We start from the raw sequence: 26,965 nt of genomic DNA, 5'->3' as shown, positions 1-26,965 counted from the left end.
ACATCAACACCACCACCACCACCTTGTACTTGGAAAGAGCAGGCTGTTGTGTTCTGCATCATTTTTGGGTCAACTGACATTTATAATTCTATTGTCTCTTTTAAAAACCTAAAAGCCTAAAATGATCTTTGTAGATGTTGACTGTTCAGGTAACTTTTTAGGTGAGGATGTTACAAACAGCCCAATCTGACAGTAACTGCAGCGTATAGGAAAAGGATGAAGGATATTTTTCATTTTTTTCTAAGAAACTTTATCCTCATCACCAGTAGCTTTTGATTCAGCTAGACAATAGGGAAAATACATTTCTCTTCACCTAGTCAAAAATATTCATAATTTCAGTTTGCTGAGTATTTTAAGGTCTGAATTTAAAGGCCCAATTACCTGGGCCTTTAGTTAGTTTTTCACAGAAGAAATTCAAAGTATTTTGAATTTTTCAGAAGCAGAGCATTGATATAATGAATATTTGCTTCATAATTTTCATGGATGGGAACAGAGGAAGAAACACTATTCAGAGCAAAAATATATATATTTTCTCAGAAATTTAAAGAAATATTGAAAAAAAAATCCAGAAAGACTTTTAATTTTAAAAGCCCTTGCAATACTCAATTTTTAATTATTTTAAAATGCAGTTATTTGGTTTATTTATACACAATTCATTCCCTTCCCACTTTTCATGGTCAGTCCTAAAATGTTTTTCTTTTATCTTCAGATTCAGTGGCATTTTTTAATTCTTTATAAATTATATATGAGATATATATATATTATATATATGAATTTTTTAGTTCTCTATTCTGCTGTCTAAAAAGAAGGTTGCCTGATTAGCAGTCTGAGCTGCCCAACCTCTGAGGCAGCTCAATTCAAGGTCTGGGGACCAGGCTATGTCAGGTATCTGGTGGAAGAAGACATTTGTGTGGGGCTTTTGAATCATTTGAATCCCCTGAAGGTGGGGATTCTACAACTCAAATGCATTCTTGTTTTATTATCATGGTCCTCTTCTGGAGATCAAATCACTCTGCTTTTAAACTCTTTTAAGTGCATAAAAATTATATTAAGAAACCCAGCCATATTAAGACTTTGCTATAGAACGTACAGAATCAGGTTATATGGTCAACATCCAACATAATTCCGAAGTAAAAAATCTGAGGGTGAATTTGGTGTTAGCTTCAGAAGAGCACTCCATAGAGAATAGGGTAGGTTTCACTTTCCATTTATAAAATGAAACTTGACCTGAAAAGATATTATGTTATTTTCAAGTGATATGGGAATTGACCTTAGTAATAAAAGTGTAGTTTTGTGTGTGTTTAATCTATTTTTCCTCTAAGTAGATATATTTTAATGCTATCAGGACTGTCTGGGATGTGTTTTAGTGGTACTCCAATGCACACTGCAGATGTTGATGACCCAAGGTGGTTTTCTTTGCATTTGAGGTATCGATATACATTCTTCCAAAATATACTCTGGTGGATCCTAATGCTATAGTATAAGACATAAACAGATATTATGTGCATTTTAGTGCCTTACCATAAAAATGTGAATTTAAGGCAAAGAAACATCTGTGAAATTGGGCATTTTGAATTTTTGCTTAATCTATCATTGCTTTTTGAATCTACTCTAAATAAACTTAATAATGGGACAAGGCTGTCTTCTTGTAGTAGCAATACTAAGAAATTGCCAAACATTTGGGGGAAAAAAAAGGACCAAAACATTTAGGCTGCATTTTCTATTTTTATTAATAATTTATGTCCCATAAAAATAGTATGGATTTTTTTCAATCAAAAAAGCAAGCAAGGGACTCAAAAAAAAAAAAAAACCACAACCAAAAAACCAAGATGCTGAATCAAGACAGGAGGAAGGTGAATAATATTTAATACGTATGTGCAGTGAATTCAATTCTATTACATCATTAAGGCATAATGAAGTAGCTCTGAGATGTGGAATATATCAGAGAGAACTTCAGACAGAAGTTCTGTTAGGTACAGATAGAATAGGAGGTTATGATAAGCCCTTGCTATTGACAATAGCATAAAACCTCGGCATTGTTTTGCCTACCAAGTGGAAAAACAACGTTTTTTGGGGTGTCTAGTTCTAAAGGCTAGTACAGCCTTTCCTCTAGAGGAAATTATACGGTTAAACAAGTGTAGCATCCTTTATAGGGTCAAAACATTCATAGGTTGTTAAGATCTGGTTATTAAAATTACTGGGGAGATTCTTCTGCCCAAATTAAAGTGCAAAGGAGACCACATGCAAAAGCCAGTAGTATGGATTGTATTTAGCAGTAAATGTGAGGTAGATATAGAGAGATAGCAATAGGAAAAGATGTAGTGAGGGGGGGAGAAAGAGAGTGTCAGAGCAGATTAAGTAGAAAATATCACCACTCCATTGATCCTGATGGTGTCCTGTTGATCCTCCTCTGGTGTTCTCTGTGGTGAGAGTCTCAGAAAACATAAAAGTTGAGTGGATTAATATATGTTCAGGGCAGGTGGGAATGCCCAGGTTCCTCCCCTAGGGGGGCAAGTTTGACAGTGTTTCTTGCAACAGACTCTGGGTCTGTTGCATCACTTTGCCTCACCTGCAGTCATCTGGTGCAAGGCCCCAGGAATGAATCTTGGGGATGATTTGGGGGTCTTTGATGGTTTATGGCACCTCCTCAGCTGCCTCACACATGAATGTCCCAAGTATGTGTCCTTCCTGGAGTGGTGAATTTTACAATTGGGCCAGTTTGTGTAAGGGAGGATGGGCATTCACTGCCTCTGACCAGAGGTTACACCACTGCCCCAAAACTCTCCACCTACCCCCTTGGCTGTGGTGAGTCTCTGCAAGCTTGGCCTCAGCAGATGAGCCTGTGCATTATGGCCTCCCCTACCATGAACCCAGTCACAGCTGATTTTCAGGGCAGGTTCTGGGGCTGGCTTTCTTGTGAATACATTCTTCTCCCTCAGCCTTGTTCACTTCTCCCTAGACCTGAGATAATTGGGCAATAGCATCGCCTTTCTTTTATCTCAAGCTATCCCCTAGTGGCTAACTCACAGTCCTGAGTTCCTATCAGGAGGCTTATTCAGAGAGGGGTGGTCTTTGGTTGTTGCAGCTTCTTGATACAGTTCTGCCATAATAGGCCAAAAGTCCTTCATAACAATGTTCAAGCCATGAACCATAATATTTCAGTCTCTCACTCAGGTTATTGTTCTGTAGAAAATAAGAGAAAGATCAGTGAGACTCTATTAGTGTCTTCAGGTATGAATGAAATACTGTAAAGATATTACTAGACATTAATTTAAAAAGTGATTCTTATACAAATGCAAGCTTTGGACTTCAAACTGGAGGGAGTTCCTATACCAGAGAAAACATCCTGATTTATTGCAGTTACTGAGATGGGATCCTTTATGCAACTGGCTTGGAACCATCATAGTCATCAAAACAGGCCTCTTAGCTGCAAAAGGAGTTCTCAGTACTGACAGGAGCACAAGGCCAAAAGCTGGCTTTCAGGAATAAATGCTTCCATCAAAGAAAAGTAAGGCATCAGGAAACTCATGCTATTTGAAATTAGATTTTGCACTTTTCAGTGCAGTGATCATTGCTTCCTGTGCAGATGTTCTGAGCATAGGAAAGTATGGTTGTACTCTTTGAAGTCTTCAGATGCCAGAGGCTTACTAGAAAATGCTAATACTAATCAAGGCAAATTAAACATTTGTATTATAATGTTGTAGCACCATGCATGTTAGTATTGTAAGTACAATATCTTTACACAGCTAGTACATGATCTGTCAGAAAAGTATCCCACTGTGCCCAGGAGAACCTCGTGTGTTGTAGTAATTTCCAAACAATTCTAACTCTCTATTCAAACTCTCTTTGGTTGCTTGTTTGCTTCCACCTTTTATTTTCCTTTTGTTTTTGTTTTTGTTTGTTTTAGGTTTTTGTTTTGGGTTTTAGGTTTTTAGGTTTTGGTTTTTTTTTTTTTTTTTTTGGCTGTTGCATGTTGGTGGGCTGTTTCTTGTAGAAATTAAAATGCTGGCTGGCTATATATTTCTTTTCCACTGATTGATGAGAACTGTGATTTGTAAGTGGTTTCTGGAGGGGGAGAGGGCTTTTGTGTAGAAGAGATGAATTTACTTTCTTCTGAAGCACTTTGATATTGCCAGTTAGTAGCTGTGAGGGAGGTTTGTCTTCAAGAGGCATTGGCACTAGCAGTTGAAATTTATAATTATGTTCTTCAAAGCTTCATAATAGGTAACACTTATTTGTTAGAACTCATATGGTGAATGAAACAAACCTCTTTCATAGTCTCCTGTCTCTGAATGATTGTTGAATGGAACAGATACTCAGATACCATATTTGAGACAATGTCAGGATGGGAGAGATGGCATAAAAACTTTGGGTTTTTATCCTTGGTTATTTTCAGCTACTTAATACCTCAAGTTTTAAGGTTCTGCTTTCAAGAAGGAGGTTGGCACAGTAGTTTGCTGCTAAAAGATTTTCAAATGATTATGTAAATGTGAATATTTATAATTCCTGAGAGTTTAGTATTACAGATTTGAGAATACTGTTTCCAAGATGTCATTAGTTTCATATTTAGTAAGCTAATATTGGTTTTTGGGGTTTTTTTAAAGGGCTACATTTTGGCTCTGTTAGACAAAATAATTAGAATATTAAAATGAATTTCTCTGGTGTATACTGGAGATTTAGCAGTGAAACTTTAATTTGGTTGCCTATTTGAAAACTACTGGTTTTTTAAAAAACTCGGAATTAGAAACTTTTTCAATTTCCTTCACTTGGAGAAGTTGTTGAGAAATTACAAAAAATGTGAATGTGTTAGAAGTTCTGAGAGATTAGATGTTTGTCCAAGAGAATGAAGTATTCAAGATGGATTTTGCTGGGGGACTGCAATATATATACTGAAAAAGCTACATATGGTTCCTAGATGTGGCATCTGAAGTTTGAAGGATACAAGTAAAGGTGTGTCAAAACCAGGTCAGAATGATGCCTTGGGTTAGGACCCTTAGCTAAAAACTATGGTCAGCTGCAGATTTCACTTACAAATATAGAAAAGGTCTTCACAAATATAGAAAAAACATATGGAAAACAAAGATGGTTGTTCTGGGTATCCTGTCTTCAGCAAGGTCCAAAAGCAAAAGATTAAAAAAACATTTATCAATAGAGCAAGCACATAATTTGGGGTTTTTTCCCCATAATCTCACAGGCTCTAGCAGTTACAACTCACAGACTTTCTGATCCACCCCTTGTTTTTGGTGCTTAATAAGCTTCAGTGAATGTCTCTTCTGTGAACTTAGTAACTCTTTGAATTCAAGTCAGTTTTAGCATCTGCAGCCTTCTGTTGGCAACAGGTTCTGCAGCTTTGCTAACTCCTGGGTGAAGGAAAACATCCTTCTGCATGTGCCTCTGCTACGTGCTGGCTTTATCCCAGGCTTCTCCAGCTTCTTTTAGTGGATCAATGCTATTTAATATCTTCATTAATGGCACAGAGATCAAGCGCACCCTCAGCAGATTTGCGGATGGCCTCAAGCTGAGTGGTGCAGTTGACACAGCTGAAGGTCAGGATGCCATCCAGGAAAACCTGCACAAGCCTGAGAAGTGGGACAATGGGAATCTCATGAAATTTACCAAGTCTAAGTGCAAGCTACTGCAGCTGTGTTGGGCCAACCCCTTGTACCAATCCAGGCTGGGGGATGAAAAAATCAAGAGTAGCCCTGCAGAGAAGGACTTGGGGGTGCTGGTGGGTGGGAAGCTGGACATGAGCCAGTTGTGTGAATTTGAAGCCCAAAGAGCCAGATATGTCCTGGGCTGTGGTCAGCAGGCCAAGGGAGGTGATGCCGTCCCTCTGCTGTGCTCAGGTGAGACCCCACTGCAGAGCTGCATCCAGCGCTGGGGTCCCAGCACAGGAAGGACAAGGATCTGTTGGAGGGAGTCCAAAGAGGGCCACCAAGATGATCAGGGGGCTGGAGCATCTCTCCCACAGTGAAAGGCTATGAGAATAGCTCAGCCTGGAAAAGAAAAGGCTTTGGGATGACCTAATTGTGGCCTTCCAATACCTGAGGAGAGGCTGCAAAAAAGCTGGAGAGGGACTTTTCACAGGGGCATGTAGTGATAGGACAAAAGAGGAACGGTCTTAAGCTAAAATAGGGAAGATTAACATTAGATATTAGGAAAAAAAATCACTCTGAGGGTGGCGAGGCACTGGAACAGGTTTCCCAGAGAAGTTGTAGATGGTCCATCCCTGCAAGTGTTCAGGACTAAGTTTAATGGGGTTCTAAGCAACCTGGTCTAGTGAAGGGTATCCTTGTCCACAGCAGGGGGATCAGGACTAGGTCATCTTCAAGGTCCTTTTTTTCTTGTGGGGAGGAAGACTGACCAGTCCCTTGTTCTGCTGGTTTCTGGATTCTACTCTTTCACAGTGCTAAGTTACCCACTCTTCTCTTTCCATGAAGTAAGTCTTACCATGTTTTCTGCATGGATGTGGAACCACGTAGACATTAAAGGCAATCTTAAGATTGTACTTAGCTGTGTAAACAATGTCCTTTAAGAGTCTGAAGCTCTATATAATCTCATAGCTGTCTAAATAGAAGTCTATACAGCATATATTTTTTTTTGCAAAGACATCACACATGGACCATTCAAGTTTGAAAATTGTGAGCTTTGATTATAAAAATTACAGTCATTTAAAGGAGGACTTAATTAACATAAGGTAGATTACTGCAAAAAGAATTGGTTCCCATGCATTTAAGTGTATGAGTTTTAAATGATTTACAGTCTGCTCAAAATCAAGTTAATTTTCACCGGAACTCTTGTGATACAGTTTTCCTGAAATGTCAGTGAACCAAGAAATGTCAGAACGAGAACACATATTTGAATGAATAGCAAGCTATTATTAAAAAAACCCTACATTTCAAAATGCATAATTGATTACTGATATCTTCTCAATTTATTGTAGATTCATTTGAGCTAATTAAAAGCAAGTAAACATGATTTTAAAATAGGCAACAATTTTGGTTCTGCTGTAGTGTTCTTTATATAAACTATTTCTGCTGTTTTAATTATTGAACTTATGATCATTTTTATGCATTTTACTTTTTTTTTCTGATTTGTTGTTGCACAAATTTTTATTCTTTTGAAACTGAAAAGTAATAACTATGAAGTCTGTTCTAAATATTTGCATTCATGTTCTCACAAACTTTATTTAGAACTACAGCACATGGAAGTCCAGTACAGACCCCACCTTCCTGAATCCAGCTCAACCACTCTTCTGGGTAACTCCCCCCAGTTTACCCACTGGGCATGACATGTGGAATATCCCTTTGGCACCTCCCTTGACCTGCTGCCCACACTGTTGGGGATGCAACCCAGGACACAATTGGCTTTCTGGGTCATCTGTCCCAGCTGTCCTCCCTCCCAGTTTCTTACGTTGACCTTCTCACTGGCAGAGCATGAGGCAAAAAGAAAAGTCTTTGACTTAGGATACACATGACATAGCAAAAAACAAGACATCAGTGTGTTATCAACACCATTCTCATTCCTAATCCAAAACACAGCACTGTAACAGCTACTGAGGCGAAATTAATTAACTCTGCCCAGCTGAAACCAGGACACTGTTGTAGCAGAACTCCCTCTAGGATGATACTTAAGTTCAGGTCGTTCCAGTGCTGTAGACTCATAGGAGGATTTGGGTTGGAAGGAATCTTTAGAGGTCATCTAGTTCCCACCAGGGATATCTCCCAGTGAACTGTGTGTGTCAGAGCTCTGTCCAGTCTGACCTTGAAGGTTTCCAGGGGCATCCATCACATAACCTGTTTCAGTGTTTTACCAGAATAACTGTAAAAGAAAATCCTCCTTAAATCTAGTCTAAATGTTCTCTCTTTTAGTTTAAAATTATTACCCCTTATCCTATTGCTATAGACCATGTGAAAATATCTGTCCTCGTACAAAAGATCTTTGAACCAGAAATACCACAATATTCAAGAAAATTAATACAAGTGCTGTAAATACTTCAGATTTTGCACAAAATTTGTTTCCATTCCAGGGAAAATGGAAATCTCAAGGTGACATTTGTTCCCACATCATTATGTGAGTCTTTCTATGGGGCTTAAATAATTTAGTAGGAGTAAACCAGCAACAATTCCTACAACTTTCATGAAAAATTTCCTGACTTTGACAGTAGCACAAAATTTTGAAAGCAGTAATGAACTGCAGAAAACCAGTTGTTTATTTTGTAAGTATCTTTGAATAAAGGCTCATTTAGTCCTCATTGATTTAATAGTGTGTGACACTAAACAAAACTGGCATTACTCATAAAATCTTTGCATATTTTTGGTTTAAATTCCAGCATTCAAGGGCTGATTAATGTCAGGCAGTTGCCTGAGCAAGCCTACACTCCACAGTAAATAACACTTTTTAATTAGTCCTGATGTGGATTGGAGGCTGAATATCTGATTAACATTCACAGCAGCAGTTGAGTCAACTCCATGAATTGTGTGAACCCATGCGTTGTGTAACCCACAGTAACCTCTCAGTGTTACATACATCATGTCCACACACTGCCCATATATTGTGCTGGTATTTGCATAGCTGCTTCCCGAAGGCCCAGTAATTCTGAGAAGAGTGTGCTGAGTCAGACAGAGTGTCCCCTTATGCATTAGATGCATTAGTCCTGTCAGGAATGATGTGTGGGCCTGCAGGCTGTTCAGGACCAGCCACTGGAAACTCACCTAGGCAAATCAAAGAGGGTGCCCATGCCACAAAGGTTCCTCTTTGTGCACCCAGGGCACTTAAGGTGTGAGGATTTGCATGGCTCAAAATATCATCATTGATGCTGGGGATACTGTTCTATAGGCAGATGGCAGGGACAGGGTGGTGCCATCTGCAGCGGGGGTGTTGCCCAGAATTCTTCTAAAAGAGATGCAGCTCTAAGTCTTTTTCTAAGACTCCTTTACGTCAAAGTTTTCTTTTTAAAATTGTTGAATGACATTTTTGAGAGAAAAAATAGATTTTTTCCATGTCTATTCTCTTTTGCTGCCTTGATTTATGTGTTCAGGGATGTCTTTGGGGATACTCTTTTCTCAGTTTCAGAAAATGGCTCTGATTTTGGAAGATGGAAAGATCTGCAGTGCATATGTGGAACTGCACTGGTCAAGCTTTTGGTGTATGATACAGTGAGTTCCGTGGCACACTCTAAGCCCTGATGGCTGCAGATTTGAGTCTCTGAGACTGAGCTGTGTGGGCTTCAATTCAGGAAGTTAAAACCATCTTCCCCAAGCTCTGGTGTTACAAATGGTTTTCCATAGTCAGATGGGTGGTACCTCTTGGGTGCTGGTTCATTCCACTGTCTTCAGGCTGCTGTTATGTATTTCTAGCATGGTTGGTGGTCATCTGTTTCCTTTGTGTAGTTTCAGGGTGAGGTCTACTTTTTTCACTGCACTACTTTTATAAGAATGACATGCAAACAATTAAGATTAAAATTAAACCCTACATTATTAGTTATATGCGTGCATATAGATGTATATATGTATTTATAAATGTATAGTTAACTGATGGGCACAACATGTGGTACAATCCAAAGAAAAGATAAACACATTTCTAGAGCCACTCAGAAGTTATTAACACAGAAAATGCAACTAAAATCTCATTATTTCTTCCTTATTCTCTCTGCTACAGTCAATTTTTAATGATTGCATTTAAAGAGACATTCATCTTATGTTGCTATTTTTATTAATTATGAAAGGAGATCCAGATTCACAAATGCAAGTTTTACATAAAGTCCCTGTGTCATTTATTGCCAGATATTACAGAGGAAGCATATAACAATCATTTTTGGTAGGCTAACATAATTAGTTGTTGTGATTTAACATGCATGTGCATGCTACATGCTGCGCTGCTGAATTTTGTAGTAGTTCAAAAAATTGTTGGGTTTGTTTGGCTTTTTTGTTGATTTTTAATATGAACCAATTTCTCACATTTAGATAATGAATGATATGTGTTGATATATATATAAAAAAATAAAGCCAAGGAATGGGCGCTGTTGGAAAACTGTATCCTTTTAGCCATGTAGTTTTATAGGCAGATTTTCAGTCTCTAAAGTTATGCTTGACTTCTCCAGGTGGGAAAAGAGGAGTAATCTATTTTAAACTCCTGCCTGAGCTCAAGCAGAGGGGGTATACTTGCTCTTTTAAGCGTGTAATTTAAATTAATATCCCATTTACTGCAAACAAGCTTGTTGGGAATAAGAACAGTGGTGGTAGGGGAAGTGCCAGAACAACCCTTGGTTGTAGTGCATGCAGTGAGTCCTCCTGCTCAGCTGGGCTTCAACACAGAAGAACAGCAGTTAATAGAGAAACCTTCACTCTGAATAAATAAATACTGGTCTTTCTTTTCCACCAAGTGAAAATGATCACCAGCCAGCTCAGATGTGATGGCATAGATTTTACCATTGCTACAGATTTAAATGGCAATATTTAAAATAATTATTTACTTAATTTAACTATTCCGTGTACAGGTGACAGGGAGTAACTATGTGTGTGTGCCAGAAAATACTGTAAGTTTGATTAAATGTTTGTGACTCTTAAGGACTGAGGGCAAATCATCCACTTACAGTCAGTGCTAAAGGTTCAGTTGAGACAATGAAAATATGTTTGTAATACAAAAAAAAAATACTTGCAAGCAGTGCTATCTCAGATATAGTAAGAGTTTAGTTTTTATTTGGCTGCCAAATTGTGTTTGTTCTTCAGGATGACTGCTCACTGGAAAAGACTAAATACATTATTTCATTACTTATTTATTTTCTGGCTGATACCCTACTTCCCTTTCATCATTCCTTTGTGATTTTTGTTGAAATAATAATCAGGTGTTTCCTCATTGGGGCATGTTAATGAAAGACAAAATTAAAACAACAAAAGCCAACCCAAGAATTAGTGGGTATAGAAGCATGACAGGAAACGTCAGAACTCATGCCTTTTGCACTTTCTCAATGGGTGATGTAAAATCAAATAAACTGGATGATGTGCTAAAATGACTGAGTTTACCCAGCTGTCTATTTAAGGTACTTTCTCTGTTTTGGTGGGCACTTTCCAAACATACAAATGGAGCTACCCAGTATTTGTGTCATTGTGTAAAGTCAAACTGAGTTTCCTGCTAAAGCTTTTCTGCAAATGGCGCATCACATTTGCCTGTTTCACATCCTAGGCAGAGGAGAACTGATCAAGATTGTCTCTTGTTTAAATAGAATTTTTAATTCAAGTAATAGCAGTGCTTTATAAATAGGGAATTTGTTCTTTTTGTTTTCTTATTAATGAAAATTGCTGTTGCTTTGTCTTGTTTGATTACAGCTGCACCTATTTAGAAGCTTTACTATTTGCCTATTACAAATATAGACAGTAGGAGTGGTTTTACTCTTTTATTTATTCTCAAAGATGAGATTATGTACCTAAAGGGATTCCAAAATAAAATTTTGAAATTCCACTTATCCTTTATACACCTTCTGTATTCTGTGTAGACAAGATTTAATCTCTAAGCTGATGAAAAAAATACTGCTAAAGTTTGTCTGTCAATAAGAGGAGAATTCTAACTCAGAAAGGGCATCTTCTTATGTGAGGAAAACAGTGTGTGCTACATATCCTGGATCTCTGTGTAAAAATTAAGCTGTTCTCTAAGATTCAGAACACCAGTTAGACAAAAGGCAAAAATTTCAGAATCCTACTCTGCTCTCTGAGGTTTTGCACTAAACTTTGTTATTTTCATCAAGACTGATGTTAGTCCCTTTTATTCTGTTTTCTAATAACAGAAAATAATGTGTAGGAAGAAAATTACTTGAATAACAAATATTCATGGAACAGTCTGCTGTGGAACTGTTCCTCTATTAAATGAGCATTTTAGCCAAAATTGTTGCATTTGGCATCTGCTAGATACAGTTTGTGTTTCTCCACTTTTAAGTGGGCTGGCTCTTCCTTTTGAAAACTCCACATTTTAACCTTTTCAGCTCCTAGTGTTTAAAAATGCTGTTAAAACTCTACCCACTAGAGCCCCCCAAAATGCCTAAACACTGTAAATTAAACCAATACAAGTATTCTCGAAAATGTAAATATGATTAACATTCCATCTTCTACTGAAAGTTTCATCTAAGACTATAAATAAAATTAGTTTTTAGTTTATGGTAGTCTTCTTCTTTATAGCTCTCTTTGCAGAGTGGGGAAAATAATTATATTTATACTTGAAAAGAAAAACAGCTTCATTGCAGTCAATTATTAGGTTGCATGAAGCTGGCTGTCCTGTCAAAAGAAGAGCTCCTGTCCTTGGCTGAATTGATAATTCACTCTTCAAACCTTGTAGGAACTTGCTGAGTGTATGTTCATTCCCACTTCCAGCAGGCTTCTTTTGACACCGTTGCCAGTCATCCAGTCCTTAATGGCCTTGGGCATCATATGCTGCAAAACAAGAAATGCTTCAATGACATTTTCTGGCTAGATTTAACTGGTGAAAAAGACAGCTGCCAGATTTGTTTTGTGTATCCCTTTAAGCTTTGTATTGTTTAAAGGAAATGCAGTAGATGCCAACCTTGAACACCCACTGCTTGCCAAACGGGAATTTTGTTTCCTTTAGAATATTTAAAATTACACATTTATTACTTTTAATTTGGAGGTGAGTCTCTGGGAGCTAAGGAAACATGGGTAGATATACTAACATAATTGTGTGTGTCAATGCATCTCTGTTTCTGTTCTGGGTATGTATGGCACTTAAAATGAGATTTTCTGATTAATTTTAGAATGAAAATAACACAGTATTCCTCAGAAACTTGGGTGTGTGCAGCTGTAATGACACTAGAAAAATAGAATGGCTTTGCTGAGGGGAAAATACACTTTTACAAGAACTGAAGTCTGAGGAGGGTCTGGTATCATTCCCTAACTTGAGCATCTGTACATGAAACCAGCTTCTACTCTGGGAGTGTGTGTCCTGTCCTGAACATGAGCTGCCTTCAGACAATTGGTAGGACCTGCCCCAGGTTCCTCTTTAAGGCAGTGTTGGGTGTTGTGGGCCTGCTGCAGGCATTTTGGTTGTTCCTCTGTTGAAAGTCACAGGAACATTTGGCTCTCTGACTGGGAGGATAATATGGCTTCTCCAGAGGAGGGTGGTACAGCTCCCTCTCTGTTGGTCAGTAGCAGTCATTTCTAAAATACTGGTGCCCATCAGTTACTCCCATATGTAACTTCCTGAAAAGTTAGGTTAGAGAGCAAAAAAAGAGATGTCTACCATAAAGCCTGGGAAACAGGTTGGATCCCTGGCAGTAAGGAAGCAAAGTGCCTGTGCGGTGTTTGACCTCCAGCTGACCAACAGAGAGTTTCAGCTGCAGCAGAAGGGGAGCATCCACGTTCTAACAGGGAAAAGAATGCTGAAGGAAGAGAGGATGGCATGGCTGGCAAGTCATTGTTTGATGCTTCCCATGAGTCCATGAAGCTAAGGCCTAATTAAACAATGTCTGGTGCATCTTTCTTCCCTCTGGAGTGGGACAATATCCTTTTCTGCTGTAACAGTAATCCAGCATCAATGAAAGAAAATGTCAGTCACTTTGATGAACTTCCCAGCAGAATTGAACAAACCAAAAGCAAGGATGTTGGGAAGAGAAATTGAACTTTTAATATATTTAGCAGAGCAAGAACAAGTATTTATAGTCCTTCTTTTATTAAAACTGACTTAAAAGATCTTTTGAGAGTAGTTCAATATAATTTCTTTATTGTTTCGCAGAGTGAAACATCAAATATTTTGACTGCAAGAAAAGGCTGATTCTTTCAAGTCTTACTAAGGGTAACATCTGTGAGCCAACTAAGTTTTAATTTCTTTCACACTGACATCTACTCAGCAAAATTTAGAGATTTACAAACTGAACTTGAGACAATTACTTGAAAAAGTTGTATAAAGACTCATGGCTTGTGTCCTTCTGCCTTTCTGGATTGTACCTTGTCTTTTAAGTTTTTTCATTATCAGTCAGCACTCTGAGGTCCTGCCTGAAATTCAGGGCACCTCTGCCTCTCTGTTCCATAGCCCTGTGTGCTGGGGGCACAGATGGAATGCACTGCAGCTCCCTTCTGGGCTCTGCAGTCCAGGTTTCCTGTCCCTTGTGGAGTCAGAGGTCTTGTCCCAAGGTCAAATCTCAGTTGTTTACCTGTCCTAAAAGTCTGAAAGGCTTCTGTGTCTGTTAGTTTTATTGTAAGCTGATCTTTCTAGTATAACCTTAAACCTTTTGTCTAGTGCCATGATGAACCTTGAATTCTCTGTCTTTACAAAGCCTTTTCTATTTCAATATATTCTCTGTCTCTCTCCATCTGCTGGTAGTTTCAGTTGCTAGATTTCCAATATGAAATGATAATAATAAGCCAATAATGCTGTAAAATTCAGAAGAAATAGCATCCAACTTGTCTTACTTGTAATAATCTTCTTACAGTCTAGTCTGCCTCAAGCAAAAAGTGTAACCTAAGTGCATATTTGCCTGCAAAAGAAAATGAAAAGTCAGAAATGTCTTCTTCAGCCAAGCTTTTACCATTTGTAATTTTTCTTAAAAAATGTGAAAATGTATCTGTTACATGACATTTTTAGGCGACTGTAAAAATATATGCTTATTAAAGAACTTCAAATAATAGTTGTGTTTCAATTTTCTGTTATCATGTATTTTGCTGGAGCTGTTATTATGGGCTCATTGCTTGAAATTTGGCATGTTTATGAATCTTAGGAAATAGAAATAAATTTCTACCCTTCATGTTTGTGGGAGAAAATTTATGGCTTGTTGTGGTTTAAGCCTGGCTGGTAACTAAGCACCATGCAGCTGCTTGCTCACTCCACACTCCCTCCTCCTCCCAGTGGAACAGGGAACAGAATCAAAAGGAGAACTTTGTAGTTTGAGATAAAAATTTAATAATTGACAATAATATTAATGATAATGATAATGATAATGATAATGATAATGATAATGATAATGATAATAATGTAGATTTGAAAAATAAAACCTAAAAACCACACAGATAAACTCCGAGAAAAACAAGTGATGCACAATACAGTTGATCACTACCCACTAACAGATGCCAAACTCCATTCCCTTGGGCTGTGTGTGGCTGGGGTGGGAGAAGTGAGTGAGCAGCTGTGTGGGGCTTAGTAGCAAACTGGGCTTAGAACAGAACAGATCTTTCTGGTACCCAGTGTGGGGCTGATGTGCCAGGCCCTCCGATCCACACAGTCCAGTAATCCTGGTTATCCCTCTCCTCCACCTGACTGGGCAGGGCCCTCCAATCTTGATCATAAGATTCCCCACTTCTTCATCATAGAAGTGGACTAGGACTCCTTTCCATAGAGCCAGTAATATAATCAGCCCTTCCATTCTGCCTGGGAAACTGTCCACTGGAAGTTGGAGCAACAACTTTCCTTAAGGAACCCCCATTTGCAATTGATTTTCCCTGCCATTTCTACAGCCAAGCCTCTAGGCTTGAGGTGTGCTTTCAATCCCACTTCCTCGTGTCCTCTCCATGGTCCCACTTAAACCTCATTTGCTTTTAATCAACATTTGTTTTTAATGAACATTTGTTTCTTTCTTTTCCCCTCTTTTTCCAGCTCTCCCCTTCCCATTTCCTTTCCCTTTGCTCAACTTTCCTTTCATGAAGAATTTACTTCTGCTAATTTGTTCTAAAATATAAAGCTGCTAAGAGTTTTATGCTAATCAATTTTTTTGAGCTTTAACTCCTTGGAGAGCCAATGTTTATGAACAGATGTATTTGTGCCTTCTCTGGGCCAGTTATTTTTTAATTATTTCATTATGTTCTCTGTATTTCTTTAATAATTACTGACTTGCATGTATCTCTGAATAGAGAGCTTTTCACAGAACACCAGCTTTTCATGTAATACTTCCCACAATATTAGCTTCCTCCTTAATGTATCTTATGAATAAGCTGATTAAATAATTTAGTTGTTTGATAAAATTTATTTGTATAATTTACATAGAGACAATGAGGTCTATTATAGAGTCTTTGGAAAGAACACAAGAATGACAATGATAGTAGATAGCAGTGAGATAAGTAGGAAGAAGCTTGATGTTTTTAGACACCTAAATGTATTCAAACAAAAAAAATTACATCTGCAGTTATCTATTAAAACTGGTTTCTGTCTATTTCCTGATTTTCCTTTTTTTTTTTTCCTTCTTCACCAGCTTTTGTGGTTTTTAGGTAATGTTCTTTAGCATTAAATTGTTTCAGTTCCTGTCTGAGTTTGGAACACATCAGAGATATAATTTTAATCTTCTTGATACTGAAAGCTTTCTAGAATATATGCATGCAGTTGATTTACTACATGGAATATTCTAAGTATGCTTCACTCCCTTACAACACCTGAGGAAGACTTTACTGCAAATTCCAATTTTCCTCACATGTTACTTGTACAGTACCACATAGTTCTAAGGCTACAGCTTATGTAGTTAACTATGGTGTGATGTAGGGTAGTTTTGGGTTTTTTTCCATACCAGTGTAATTTGTGAATTCATTTCCTCAGTCATTATTTAAGTTGGAGGGTTAATTTAATCCACAATAAAACAGGAATCATATCTTCCCATGTGAGTCATGGTTTTTTTGGTAATTTTCTTTTAAAATAGACTCCTTGGATTTCCTTCAGGTCCCTTTGTGTTTTGTAAAGATAAAGAGTTGCAGCCAACAGCTCTATCAGTTAACCAAGAAAGTTTTTGTTTTCATCTTTATTTCACTCAAAGACAGAAATTAAAATTATATACAAAACTGCCATGTACTTAAATTCCTAGTCTTTCTAGTAATTCAGATTTTAACAAAGTCTTATCTTAGATTTTAATTTTGTTCTACATCGAGAAAGTAATTTCTGCTTCTGGTGAAAAGTCACCTTGTTCTACACATCAAATATCTTTAGTCCTTCCTGTGTCCTGTACTCTCTTGTTTCCCCCATCTCTCCCATCACTGTGGTGTTGAAGGACAATTGAGTGAGAACCAACAGTTCAGGTGGAAGTTTTCTGGGCATTCTTTAAATATAGGTTTTGGATAAGTTTGTAATATAGGGTGAGTAATAAATCAACATGTGTAACAAATGGTAGAGGAGAGTCTTCTGAACATTTTCATTTCTCTTAGGTAAAGGGCAGCGGTCTTAGGTCACAACCCAAAAAAGTTTTTTAAAAATCTTATTTTCAGCAAGAATGTATAGCAAATGACTAGATATTTGTATAGCAAGCCATGCTTGATTTTTCACTGTTTTCAAAAGTTTGAGTTAACAAACACTTTCCAATGACAATAAATTTACTTGATGCAGCTTTGAGCCCTGTGTATCTCAGGACTTACTGCAATGCCAATCCAGTTAAGACATTCAATCTGTTTGAGGAAGGAGACATAATTACCCCATTGCCAGAAAAACAACCTTCCTCAGGTTTAAAATGATATGTGTGGCAGTAGTGTAGGGTGCCTTAGCATATTTTTAGTTGTGATTAATGGAAGGTATACTTCAAAGACCCTAAAAAATCAATGGACCTTTTGGTTTAAGGTTTACTTGTAATTAATATGTCCTGCTGGGGATAATACTGTGCTGTGTCTTTATTTTCTTTCTAAAATCTTTACCAAAAAAAAAAAAACCATCTGAAAACAACATATTATTTGTTAAGCAGAATTTTTGACTGCCTAGATTGATTTCAACATAAACATTATGAATACCTTAAATGCTGAAAAAAAAGAAGGAAAGACAGAGACACAGGCAGTTATGAAGGCCAGTTTTGTTTTTCCTGTATGATACAAACCAGTATAATGGTCAAAATGTCATTGTTCCCATATTCCCAGAGAAATCCAGTAGCATTATGGGCACAACTCTTTCATAGTGTTACAGAAGAGCCTATTGATCACTCCAACTTTCTAAAGAATGTGAAAAAGCTCCCTTAAAGTGCATAGATCTTCTGTTTCCCCTCTGCAAAAATTACTTCTGTTCTGCAAGATTAGGGAACAAAATAAGGTCTCTGGTTTAGTTGCATGTTTTAATTTTAACTTTGTCCTACAGATTCAGGAATTCTGTACGTGACTTGACTCACATAATAGCACATGATTTTTTATCCCATAATGTACAACATTTTAATAAAACTATTTCACATACTAAATATGAGGCAAGAAATAGAGTTTCTGGGTGTTATTACTTAAACAGATAATTCAAGGTGTTGAGTTGTGCAAGTAAATCATATGTGTATCTGTTCAGTGCTGGCTTTCATATATTTAATAAAGTGGCACCATAAATAAATAGAAATTAACTTAGTTGGAATGGGTTGTGCACGGTGTGGGAACTGTCTAGAAAACAAGGATTCCCACTCCTGCAGAAAACTTGTGGTGTTGTGGATTTGTTTGTTCCATGAAACAGAAACAAGGCCTTACCAAAACCTGAAGGGATTAAAAGGAGCTTTTGCTTCAGAAGAGCAGTCACAGAGAAAGATCATGGCAGAATAGCTAATTGCTCAAGTCAGTGCTGCACCCGTAACTATGTATTGATGAGAAAAAAAAAATTTCAAACTTAATACTGTCCTTAATTCTGTCCTCTGTTCAAGTAACCTTCCAAAGGAATTGGTACTTCCTAACAAAATATGTTTTTCATAAAATTCCCAGCTCTAATGAGGGGTGTAGTGAATACCAGAACAACATTGCTGACAGGAAAGCAAATGTTTTCTCTATAACACAGATTCCCAATTTTACATTGCTCTGTGGTGAAAATGGAAGATGTGCAATGTAGGTCATCATGGCATCAATTCTAGAAAATTAGAATACAGACACTTGCTCTCAAATCAATCAAAGCATCCATCAACTTCACAAATTAGTAAAAATGTGGACATGTGAAATTATTTTGCACGGCACAAAATAATCACTACTTTTTATTGTGGTTCTCAATGGCTCTCATACATACAGAAATATCTAAAAATTCATAGGTGCACATAAAACTTGCTCAGTGACTAGACTATAAAAAATATGTCTATATTTTAATATTTCATGCCTTAGTCAAAGCATCAGATCAGAAACTTGGTTTGAATTTTAGAAAGAGTGATTTTTTTTAACATTGTCATATGGGGAAAAATCACAAGTATTTCCTTTCATCTTTCACTGATGCTAAGTACAAAATGTGAGTTGTCTGTCAGCCCCTTAGAGAAATAAGGCCACAATCCAGTACAATTCCATGGCCTGTGAACATAGATCTGTTTTTAAAATCCTGACTAATATACATCTGGCTCATCTCTCTCTGTGTACTTCCAGTGTTTTTTCTGACACATTGAGCTTGTACTAGGCACTTAAATTTTAAGTCACTTCCTGTGTGTTTGGAGGGGTTTTTTTTTCTTGTTTCTCTTCTTGTTTTTCTTTTTTTTAAATTATTTTTCCTTTTTTTTTTTTTTTCTGATTTGCACCTTGATTGCCGAGTCTTCTTTGTTTTCTAGATATATTAGTATTTAGTTCTGGCTTATTTGTTTGAAATAATGACGTGTACTTGAAATAAAGTAAGCATTATTGTCTCTTAAACAATAGAACCCTGTTTAAGAGAGACATATATGTAAGAATCCTGTGAGCTTAAATGTATTTTCCTCTTTTACTTGTGTCTGACATTCCGTTTATATTCTGACGCTGGCTTTTTACAGCTTTCTGGTCTTTTTGAATTATTATTTTTGGCATTTGAACTAACCAGAGGAATTGTTTCATTTCAGTTTGGAAGACGTCACATTGAAGACCTTTTTAATGATTTTCGAGATGGACGAAGACTTCTGGAGCTCCTGGAATGCCTTACAGGCCAAAAACTTGTATGTGCTTTGTAACACATTTACTGTATATTGAAGTCTTAATGTTGTGACAATTGTAGTAGTTGATATTCACCAATTTCTTCCATTGATGAGGACCTGTGGAAACTATTTTTAGGGATCTGAATAGGTTTCAGTTTCATTTGAAATTGAAGAAACATTGTGACTGAGAGTGTTATTAGACAATAACACTTTGCAAGGCCTATAACTGAAATGAAAATATTCTGCTTTATTGGATGCACTTAGTAAGTGTGGCACTGAGAAACAAGACTGAGGCAGGGTTCATTTAGATGTCTGGATTTTAGCTGCAATGGAATTCAATGCGTAGAATTAGAATGGTTTTCTAATGTCATACATATGATCCATCTTGTCTGACTGTACTTGTCTGAAAAGAGAGAACTGCTAGCTCTTATTAACCAGGAAATTCTAGAGTGACATAGTCACACACATTTTTTAATGCCTTCTCTTGTGTTCCTGGTTGGGATTTGTAACTACAGCATCTTCTCATAAGAAGGCTGGGAGACTGAGAATCAAAATCCAGTGATAATGTACTTGTACATAAATATTACACAAACGGATGCTTATCTGTTTAGTTGCCATAGCAATGTTCTTAAATTGTGCCATGCAGAAGACAACTAATCATGATAAAAAGAATCTGGAATGAGCTAATTTTATATGCATTTTAATGATTCCTTCACTGAAAATTACCTTCTAACTGTGGATCCAGTTTGTTTCACAATTAACTTTATTTCATGTTGGTAGCTGCATAATCCCAATGTATGTTAATATTCTATTCTCATAAATTTATGAAATAGAAAACTACAGGTGTAATATAAGATGTGAGTTACATATAGTGTACTCTATATTTTGAGTATGGACAGTAAAGTTTGGTTTATTTTCTTTGTAGGCAAAAGAAAAGGGCTCCACAAAAGTTCATGCTCTGAACAATGTCAACAAAGCAATCCACTTTTTGCAGAGAAATAATGTAAGTATTCAGCCAGACGGGCTCAGAATAGCCTGTAGACAGCACACAAAATGCTTTTTAGGTGTTGAATCAAACGCCTTGGTCTATAGTACAAAAGCACTGGAGTCAAAGCAGCTTTATCAATGTGGATTGGATACTTTCCCATTCAGCATCAGGGTCAAATGTCTTTTAAGGAGTTTAAAATCCTCTTCCAGAGAATTTTGGCTAATATATCTGTAATGGATGCTGTCTGAAGCCAGATCAACCTGCATGATTTTATGAGTGGTGTTTAAAATAAATTTTTAAAAGTTAAATACAAGAAGTCAAAAATAGCTGATTACAAGATGCTGCCTATCAAAATATTTACTCACAATCTCTGACAATTATGAACCCTGAAAACCCAAGGCTTTTCCTACATTTTTTAATTAAGTTTCAAAGGCATCTGTCTCTCATGATTCAAAACACTAATCATATCAATATCACTTTCAATTCTACTTTGTAAAGATTGATTTGTCAAGCCAGTATCCCATGAATCATTCCTGAGTAAATATTCTCATACTGTCTTCCTTATGCAGGGATTCTAATGGACCCATAATTTTAGCAGACATTTTGTCTGGCCCACTAATTTTATCATAACTCTCCTCAAGAATAAATTAAAAAAAAAACTATAACACTTGCTTAAACTTCACAGTAAGAGGTAACAAAACAATGTATTCTGTGCTGTATATTATGTTGGATTTCTTGATAACTGCAGGAGGTCACTAATGCTTGATTTGAAGTGCTGAATAAAGTTATTGATTTTATAAATTTAAGGTAATCCACCTAAAGATTTGTACATAAATGAAAGTGACCCTACAAGATTGACATAAAGACCTCCAGCTTGATTTTTTTAGTGGTATTTGATGTAAATAAATAGAAGGAAAAGTTTCTAATTGTTCAAAATGTGCAACATTTGACATTATTGGGAAAAAAAAATCATCAATACATTATTTCACACTATACAAGAAGGTTTTGCTTGCATAACTGGTTACAAATAATCATTGAAAATACTTTTTGAAGTACTCAGTACCTTTCCAATGAACCCAGTGGTGTGCTCTTCATTCATTTTCCAGAACACAATAATAGTCCCTTTCAAATCTGGGAAGAAAACAGAGAGTATTCCAATTTTAGAAGATAGAAGAAGAAACATTGTTTTAGAAAGTGAAGTGGTCATCCAGTGGCCATTATATCCGTGTAATGAAAACCTTATAAACTATATAAAAATTGGTACAGTATATGTAAAGATATACTGTATCTTGTCAATATGAAGTCGAAAGATCTGGCTCTGAAATAGCTTCCTTAAGCTTCAATAATTTGACAAACTATTTCTCTGGGACATCAAGAATGCCAAATCAATGGTTCTAAAGTGAATCAAAGTCTATGACTAGTCCAGATTTTTCTGCTGACGTGTTCCATCTTTGCTCTGAGGCTCTGTAGTCATCTGGGTGGTAACACTGAGCAATGCTGCTGCTTCTAGTCAGTCCATTTCATAGGCTTTTTATTCCTAAAGAAAAGTGAAAGTATTGAGGGAGGAGCATGGGGAATGTGAGGAGTGGGGGGTTGCTCCAGTACAGCCTTAGACCTGCCTGTGGCAAACTGGGCAATGATCCTCTGCTTCAGTAAAACAGATGTGGGCTCTGCGTGCTCAGGCTTCCCCTTCCAAGAATGGATTTTGTCTGTAGAATATGCAGGCACTGCCCTAAGAAACCCTAATTGTAGGGTGTCACTTGCTGCAGGGGATTCCATTTTAAATTTAGCATGTAAAGTCTAAGTTCCATTTGGGAAATGTTCCAAGACATTGATGGTTAGAATAGACAGCCAGTCTCAGGTGCTTTTAGTACAAAATGTGGAATTCTTAAAGAAAGGGCTCTTTAAGGGTTTTAGAGTTCTTGACAAAATACCTGATTTGTGGTTTGTAAAAATGACCTATACATAGATGCATTGAAAAAAAGAACCCAAAAATTAAAATAAAGCATCTTGTTTTGAGGGTGAAAACTTTATTAAATTTGCAGATGCAGCTTCAAATAACTTCAGAACTGCACTAGAGACCACAGAATGTAGTTTGTGAAGGAATGGGGCACTTTGCAATAAAAACCATCAGTTCTGACCATGAAAAATTGCATCTATGAAACAGCAAGGATGCCAATTTTAGAGTCATAATTCTATCCAAATGTGCAGGACAGCTTATAGTCTTCCATTTATAACCCTGAGTTTGGCTTCCTTATTCAGATAGTATAAAAAGTGGGGGAGGGTGAAGGATCATTTCCCATGAGGAGGAAGGAAAATTCCATGGTGGTAAATAATGATGCATTATGAAATTGCAAATGCATGATACAGTTATGGAAAACAACATTACTGGATGAACTATTGTGGAAAAAACTTGCTTAGATCACAATCGCTGCTTTATCTGTATGCCAGAGCACATCCTGTATATTTCTTTATACATTATGGAATTGAATTAAGGAAAATTAAATTCCACTTTAATTTAAATATAAAATGTCTTGGGTTTGTAGGTTCTTACAGTGCCTAGATGTGCGTGTGTTAGCATTCAGAAAATTATATTATGTAAGGTAGTACAAAGCAGAGTACAGTAGTTTTCCTGTCTGTGTGATTTGTAATTGTAGAAGTTTAATATAAAAGATATTTAAGTTATTATAACTATTGCTTTTCATTTTATGTTTCACAACATGCTGTAACTGGAATAATAGGAACTCCAGATCACTGCTGGTTTTTTTTTTCCAGAACATTAATTGTGCCATTTATAAAATGTGAGTTGTATGTTTATGGAACAACAGAAACCAAATGGGAGATTTACCTTAGCCTATCCCTTCATTTTCTTCCAGCTTCTTATGCTTGTTATTAATCTTTTACAATTATTTTTTTCTTTCTATAATAGGTTGATTTGGTAAATATAGGGAGCTCAGATATTGTGGATGGAAATCATAAGCTGACCCTTGGTTTGATCTGGAATATAATCCTCCACTGGCAGGTGAGTGGCACTGCTCATTACTTCCTAAAGAAATACTTTTATTCCACTTTCTTTTCTCCATTATTATCCAGCAACAACCTACAAAGTAAACATAGACACTGCAGTGTGCTAAATCAGCAAATATAATGGCAGTCTGCTTACGTATTACCAGGGATACTGACAATATTAAGAAGACAAAATAGTTTTTACAAGATTAGCAGAAACTTTTGTGACTGTAATATCACAGTCAGATATTGCAAGATGATATATATGAGTTATCTTAAGAAAAATGGATAGAAAAAGCCAATGTGGATTTCTTTTTAGTATCTTAGAAAGACTGACATCTCTATTTTAATGAAATAATCACATCAGTTGCTTTTTGTTGCTGACCCATTCTGCCAAGAATTATTTTTAAAACACTAAAAAGCTGCTAGACTGCCTATTTATTGAAGCAGATGTGGCTCATTTAGCTTCCTTTCTCTTTGGAAAAATATGAAATGGATCTCATAAAAAACAGCATGGTAGATGAGGACACTTAACTAAAAAAAATTCTGAAATGGCAGTAAAAGCAAAATTCAAAAAGATCTATCATCTAGATGCTCTGAATCCATGTGTTTGTATGAATCTGGGCTAAGGGTCTGTCCATAGTGTTGACTATTTTCCCCAAGCAGTAATCCACAAGTGTTTTACAGAATAAAAAGAAAAGGTGGTGGGAAACAAAGCTTAAAAGACTTTAAAACTGAAGCACTCTTACCAAAAATAAGATGTGTATCATTCATCTGAGTAGGGAACATTTTTGTTCTCACTTTGCAGGACAATAGCAACAGAGAAAAGCTGCAGATTGTTAACTCACTTCTTCCTTTGTCTCCTGTTTCAATATTCCTCATTTAATTGCATAAAATTGATCTAAATTGCTTATTAAGAGCGGATGGAATAGATACCTGGCTATACAACTTCTAACAAAAATCCTTGAATCTCTCTGTTTTAATTTGAATAAATTATGGACTGAGATGACTAATCATGTTCAAATTAATATTTTGTTTTCTTCATATTTTATCCTGAAGCAGTGTTAAAGGTGTGGTTTAGTATTAGCTGTGTACTCGCTAATTTCTTTTCAACCATTCCTTTTAACATGTACTTGCACAGACACACAGAGAACTTGGGTTCTGGTGTAGCCTGATGAGCTTTTTGACAGCAGCCATGTCAAAACCAAAAACCTTTTGTTTGCAGTGCAAAAATTATTCATTGCAAGCTTCATCTTGAGCCTGGTGATAACTGTGATGGCAGGTATTTAAATTTCTGTAAATAAGATTCCAATTTGTCTAGAATTCAATTTTAGTTTTTTTTACTAAAGAGTCGCTAAAACCTGATTGACAACAAGAAGCCATTATTAAATAATAAGCCTGTTGTTGTTGCTAAATGATGATTAATTAAAAAAAAAAGGCAGATTTATATTTTGGCTTTTCTCCTTAAAAAACTCAAAACACTCAGGAGCCCTTCGTTTGCTGCCTATTTCCCTCCAAGTATTGGAAGAGTTCAAAGTAAATTTTCTTATTTACAGCTCTGTGGAGAAAGTCTGTTCTTTTCCATATTTTCTTTCAAATTTTGAAGTTAATTTCCTCATGATCTAGAATATGTTAGTGATTGTTCTGCCCTGTTTATGGGTAGGTATGATCTTTCATACTAACAGAACTTATGGTGACACAAAGCTGTAAATATCTTAAGAAATTCTTCCTGTTGGTTTGCCTAGCTCAGATTGTCCCTGGCAAGAAGCAGCTGGAAACACAAAAAGTTGTTCATGCAGAGTCAGGACCACCAAACATATCTGTCATTGTCTCAGCTTGGTAAAATACCAAGACTGCTACATTTGTTTGTAGTCTGTGGAAGGCCTAAAGACAAATAAATAGGAGTACACAGGCTATTTGATTTAGTGCATGCTTGTGTAGTTTGTGTTTGTTGCTGCAGTCCTGCTTTTGCAGGCCCAGAGAAGAGTCACTTAGAGGAAATTCATCTGTGCCTAAAAAAAAAAAAAAAAAAAAAAGAAAAAAGAAAAAAAAAATATTGTATTTTGTGTGAACACCGCTGTTGTTGTAAATGTGTAAATGAACAGGCAAGAAGCTTTTCCAGTTTCATGTCCTGCAGCCAGGACCACATAAGGGCACAACTGTACTTACATATGACAACATGATGGTCTCACAAAAATTTTAATCTCTTTTTATAAAAATAGTTTGAGAAAAGAGATGGTAGAAGAAAGGTTCTTGAAAGGAACAATGCCAGTGCCTATTGTATTTGTGGGGTTCCCAGACGAAGGAAGGAATGATGAATCTGACTCCATGTTCTCAGAGGCTAATTTATTTTTTTACGATACTATATTATATTAAAGAATGCTATACTAAACTGTACTAAAGAATACAGAAAAGATACTTACAGAAGGCTAAAAAGATAATAATGAAAACTCGTGACCTCTTCCAGAGTCTCGACACAGCTTGGCACTGGCTGGCCAAGAAGTCAAAAAAATTCACATGAAACTAATGAAACAATCACCAGTTGGATAAACAATCTCAAACCACATTCCAAAGCAACAAAACACAGGAGAAGCAAATGAGATAATATTGTTTTCTTTGTTCTCTGAGGCTTCTCAGCTTCCCAGAAGAAGGATCTTGGGCAAAGGGATTTTTCCAGAAAATATGACTGTGACAAGTACCAATCCAAATGGATATCAGCAGTCCCATTGAGGAGAGGCAGCAATAGAGGTGGTAGAGGCAGTGCATCTGAGTAGTGGAAATATAATGGATTTCTGTATCCCCTGTGGTGATTGTGTTCTTATCTAGCCTGTTTTTTTCAGATTGTTATTAAAATTTTCCCTGAAATTGAACCATCATTCTGAGTTGAGCACCTGCTGCCAAAGCTCTTTATGGTACCGAATCCATCAGACTGTTTCCTTGAAGCTGCTGCCCTCTTTCTCCCAGCTTGGTGATCCCAGCCTCACTGCAGCATTAACATTTAAGTAAAAACAGAGGAAAACTAATAATTTGTGAACTGTTATATTTAATGAACTCCCTTAAGAGTGGAATAACATTCTATATGGCAGTGTGTAAATTCTTTTGTTATGTTTTTAGGAGTGAACTTATTTTCATGTAAAGCATGAAAGAAAACCCCTAGCAAAAGTATTTGGCCCAAGTCTTGATTTTCTCTGAGA

The 26,965-nt window shown here is 36.6% G+C and overlaps 1 protein-coding gene across 1 annotated transcript in view; it reads left to right on the top strand.

Annotated features, from left to right (window-relative positions):
• LOC102031458 (dystrophin) overlaps nucleotides 1–26,965 on the top strand; it is a gene marked incomplete at its 3' end in the record, with an annotated part of 438,907 nt that overhangs the window by 171,728 nt on the left and 240,214 nt on the right. Inside the window, exons 3-5 of the mRNA XM_005424869.2 lie at nucleotides 19,706–19,798; nucleotides 20,703–20,780; nucleotides 23,695–23,787. Of these exons, the coding sequence (XP_005424926.1) occupies nucleotides 19,706–19,798; nucleotides 20,703–20,780; nucleotides 23,695–23,787 (264 nt within the window). The remainder of the gene's footprint in view (nucleotides 1–19,705; nucleotides 19,799–20,702; nucleotides 20,781–23,694; nucleotides 23,788–26,965) is intronic.

This window comes from Geospiza fortis, unplaced genomic scaffold (genome assembly GCF_000277835.1).
Source record: "Geospiza fortis unplaced genomic scaffold, GeoFor_1.0 scaffold20, whole genome shotgun sequence".
NCBI lineage: Eukaryota > Metazoa > Chordata > Aves > Passeriformes > Thraupidae > Geospiza > Geospiza fortis.
Note: the sequence above shows the minus strand (reverse complement) of the source record. Positions and strands in the feature narration are given on the sequence as shown.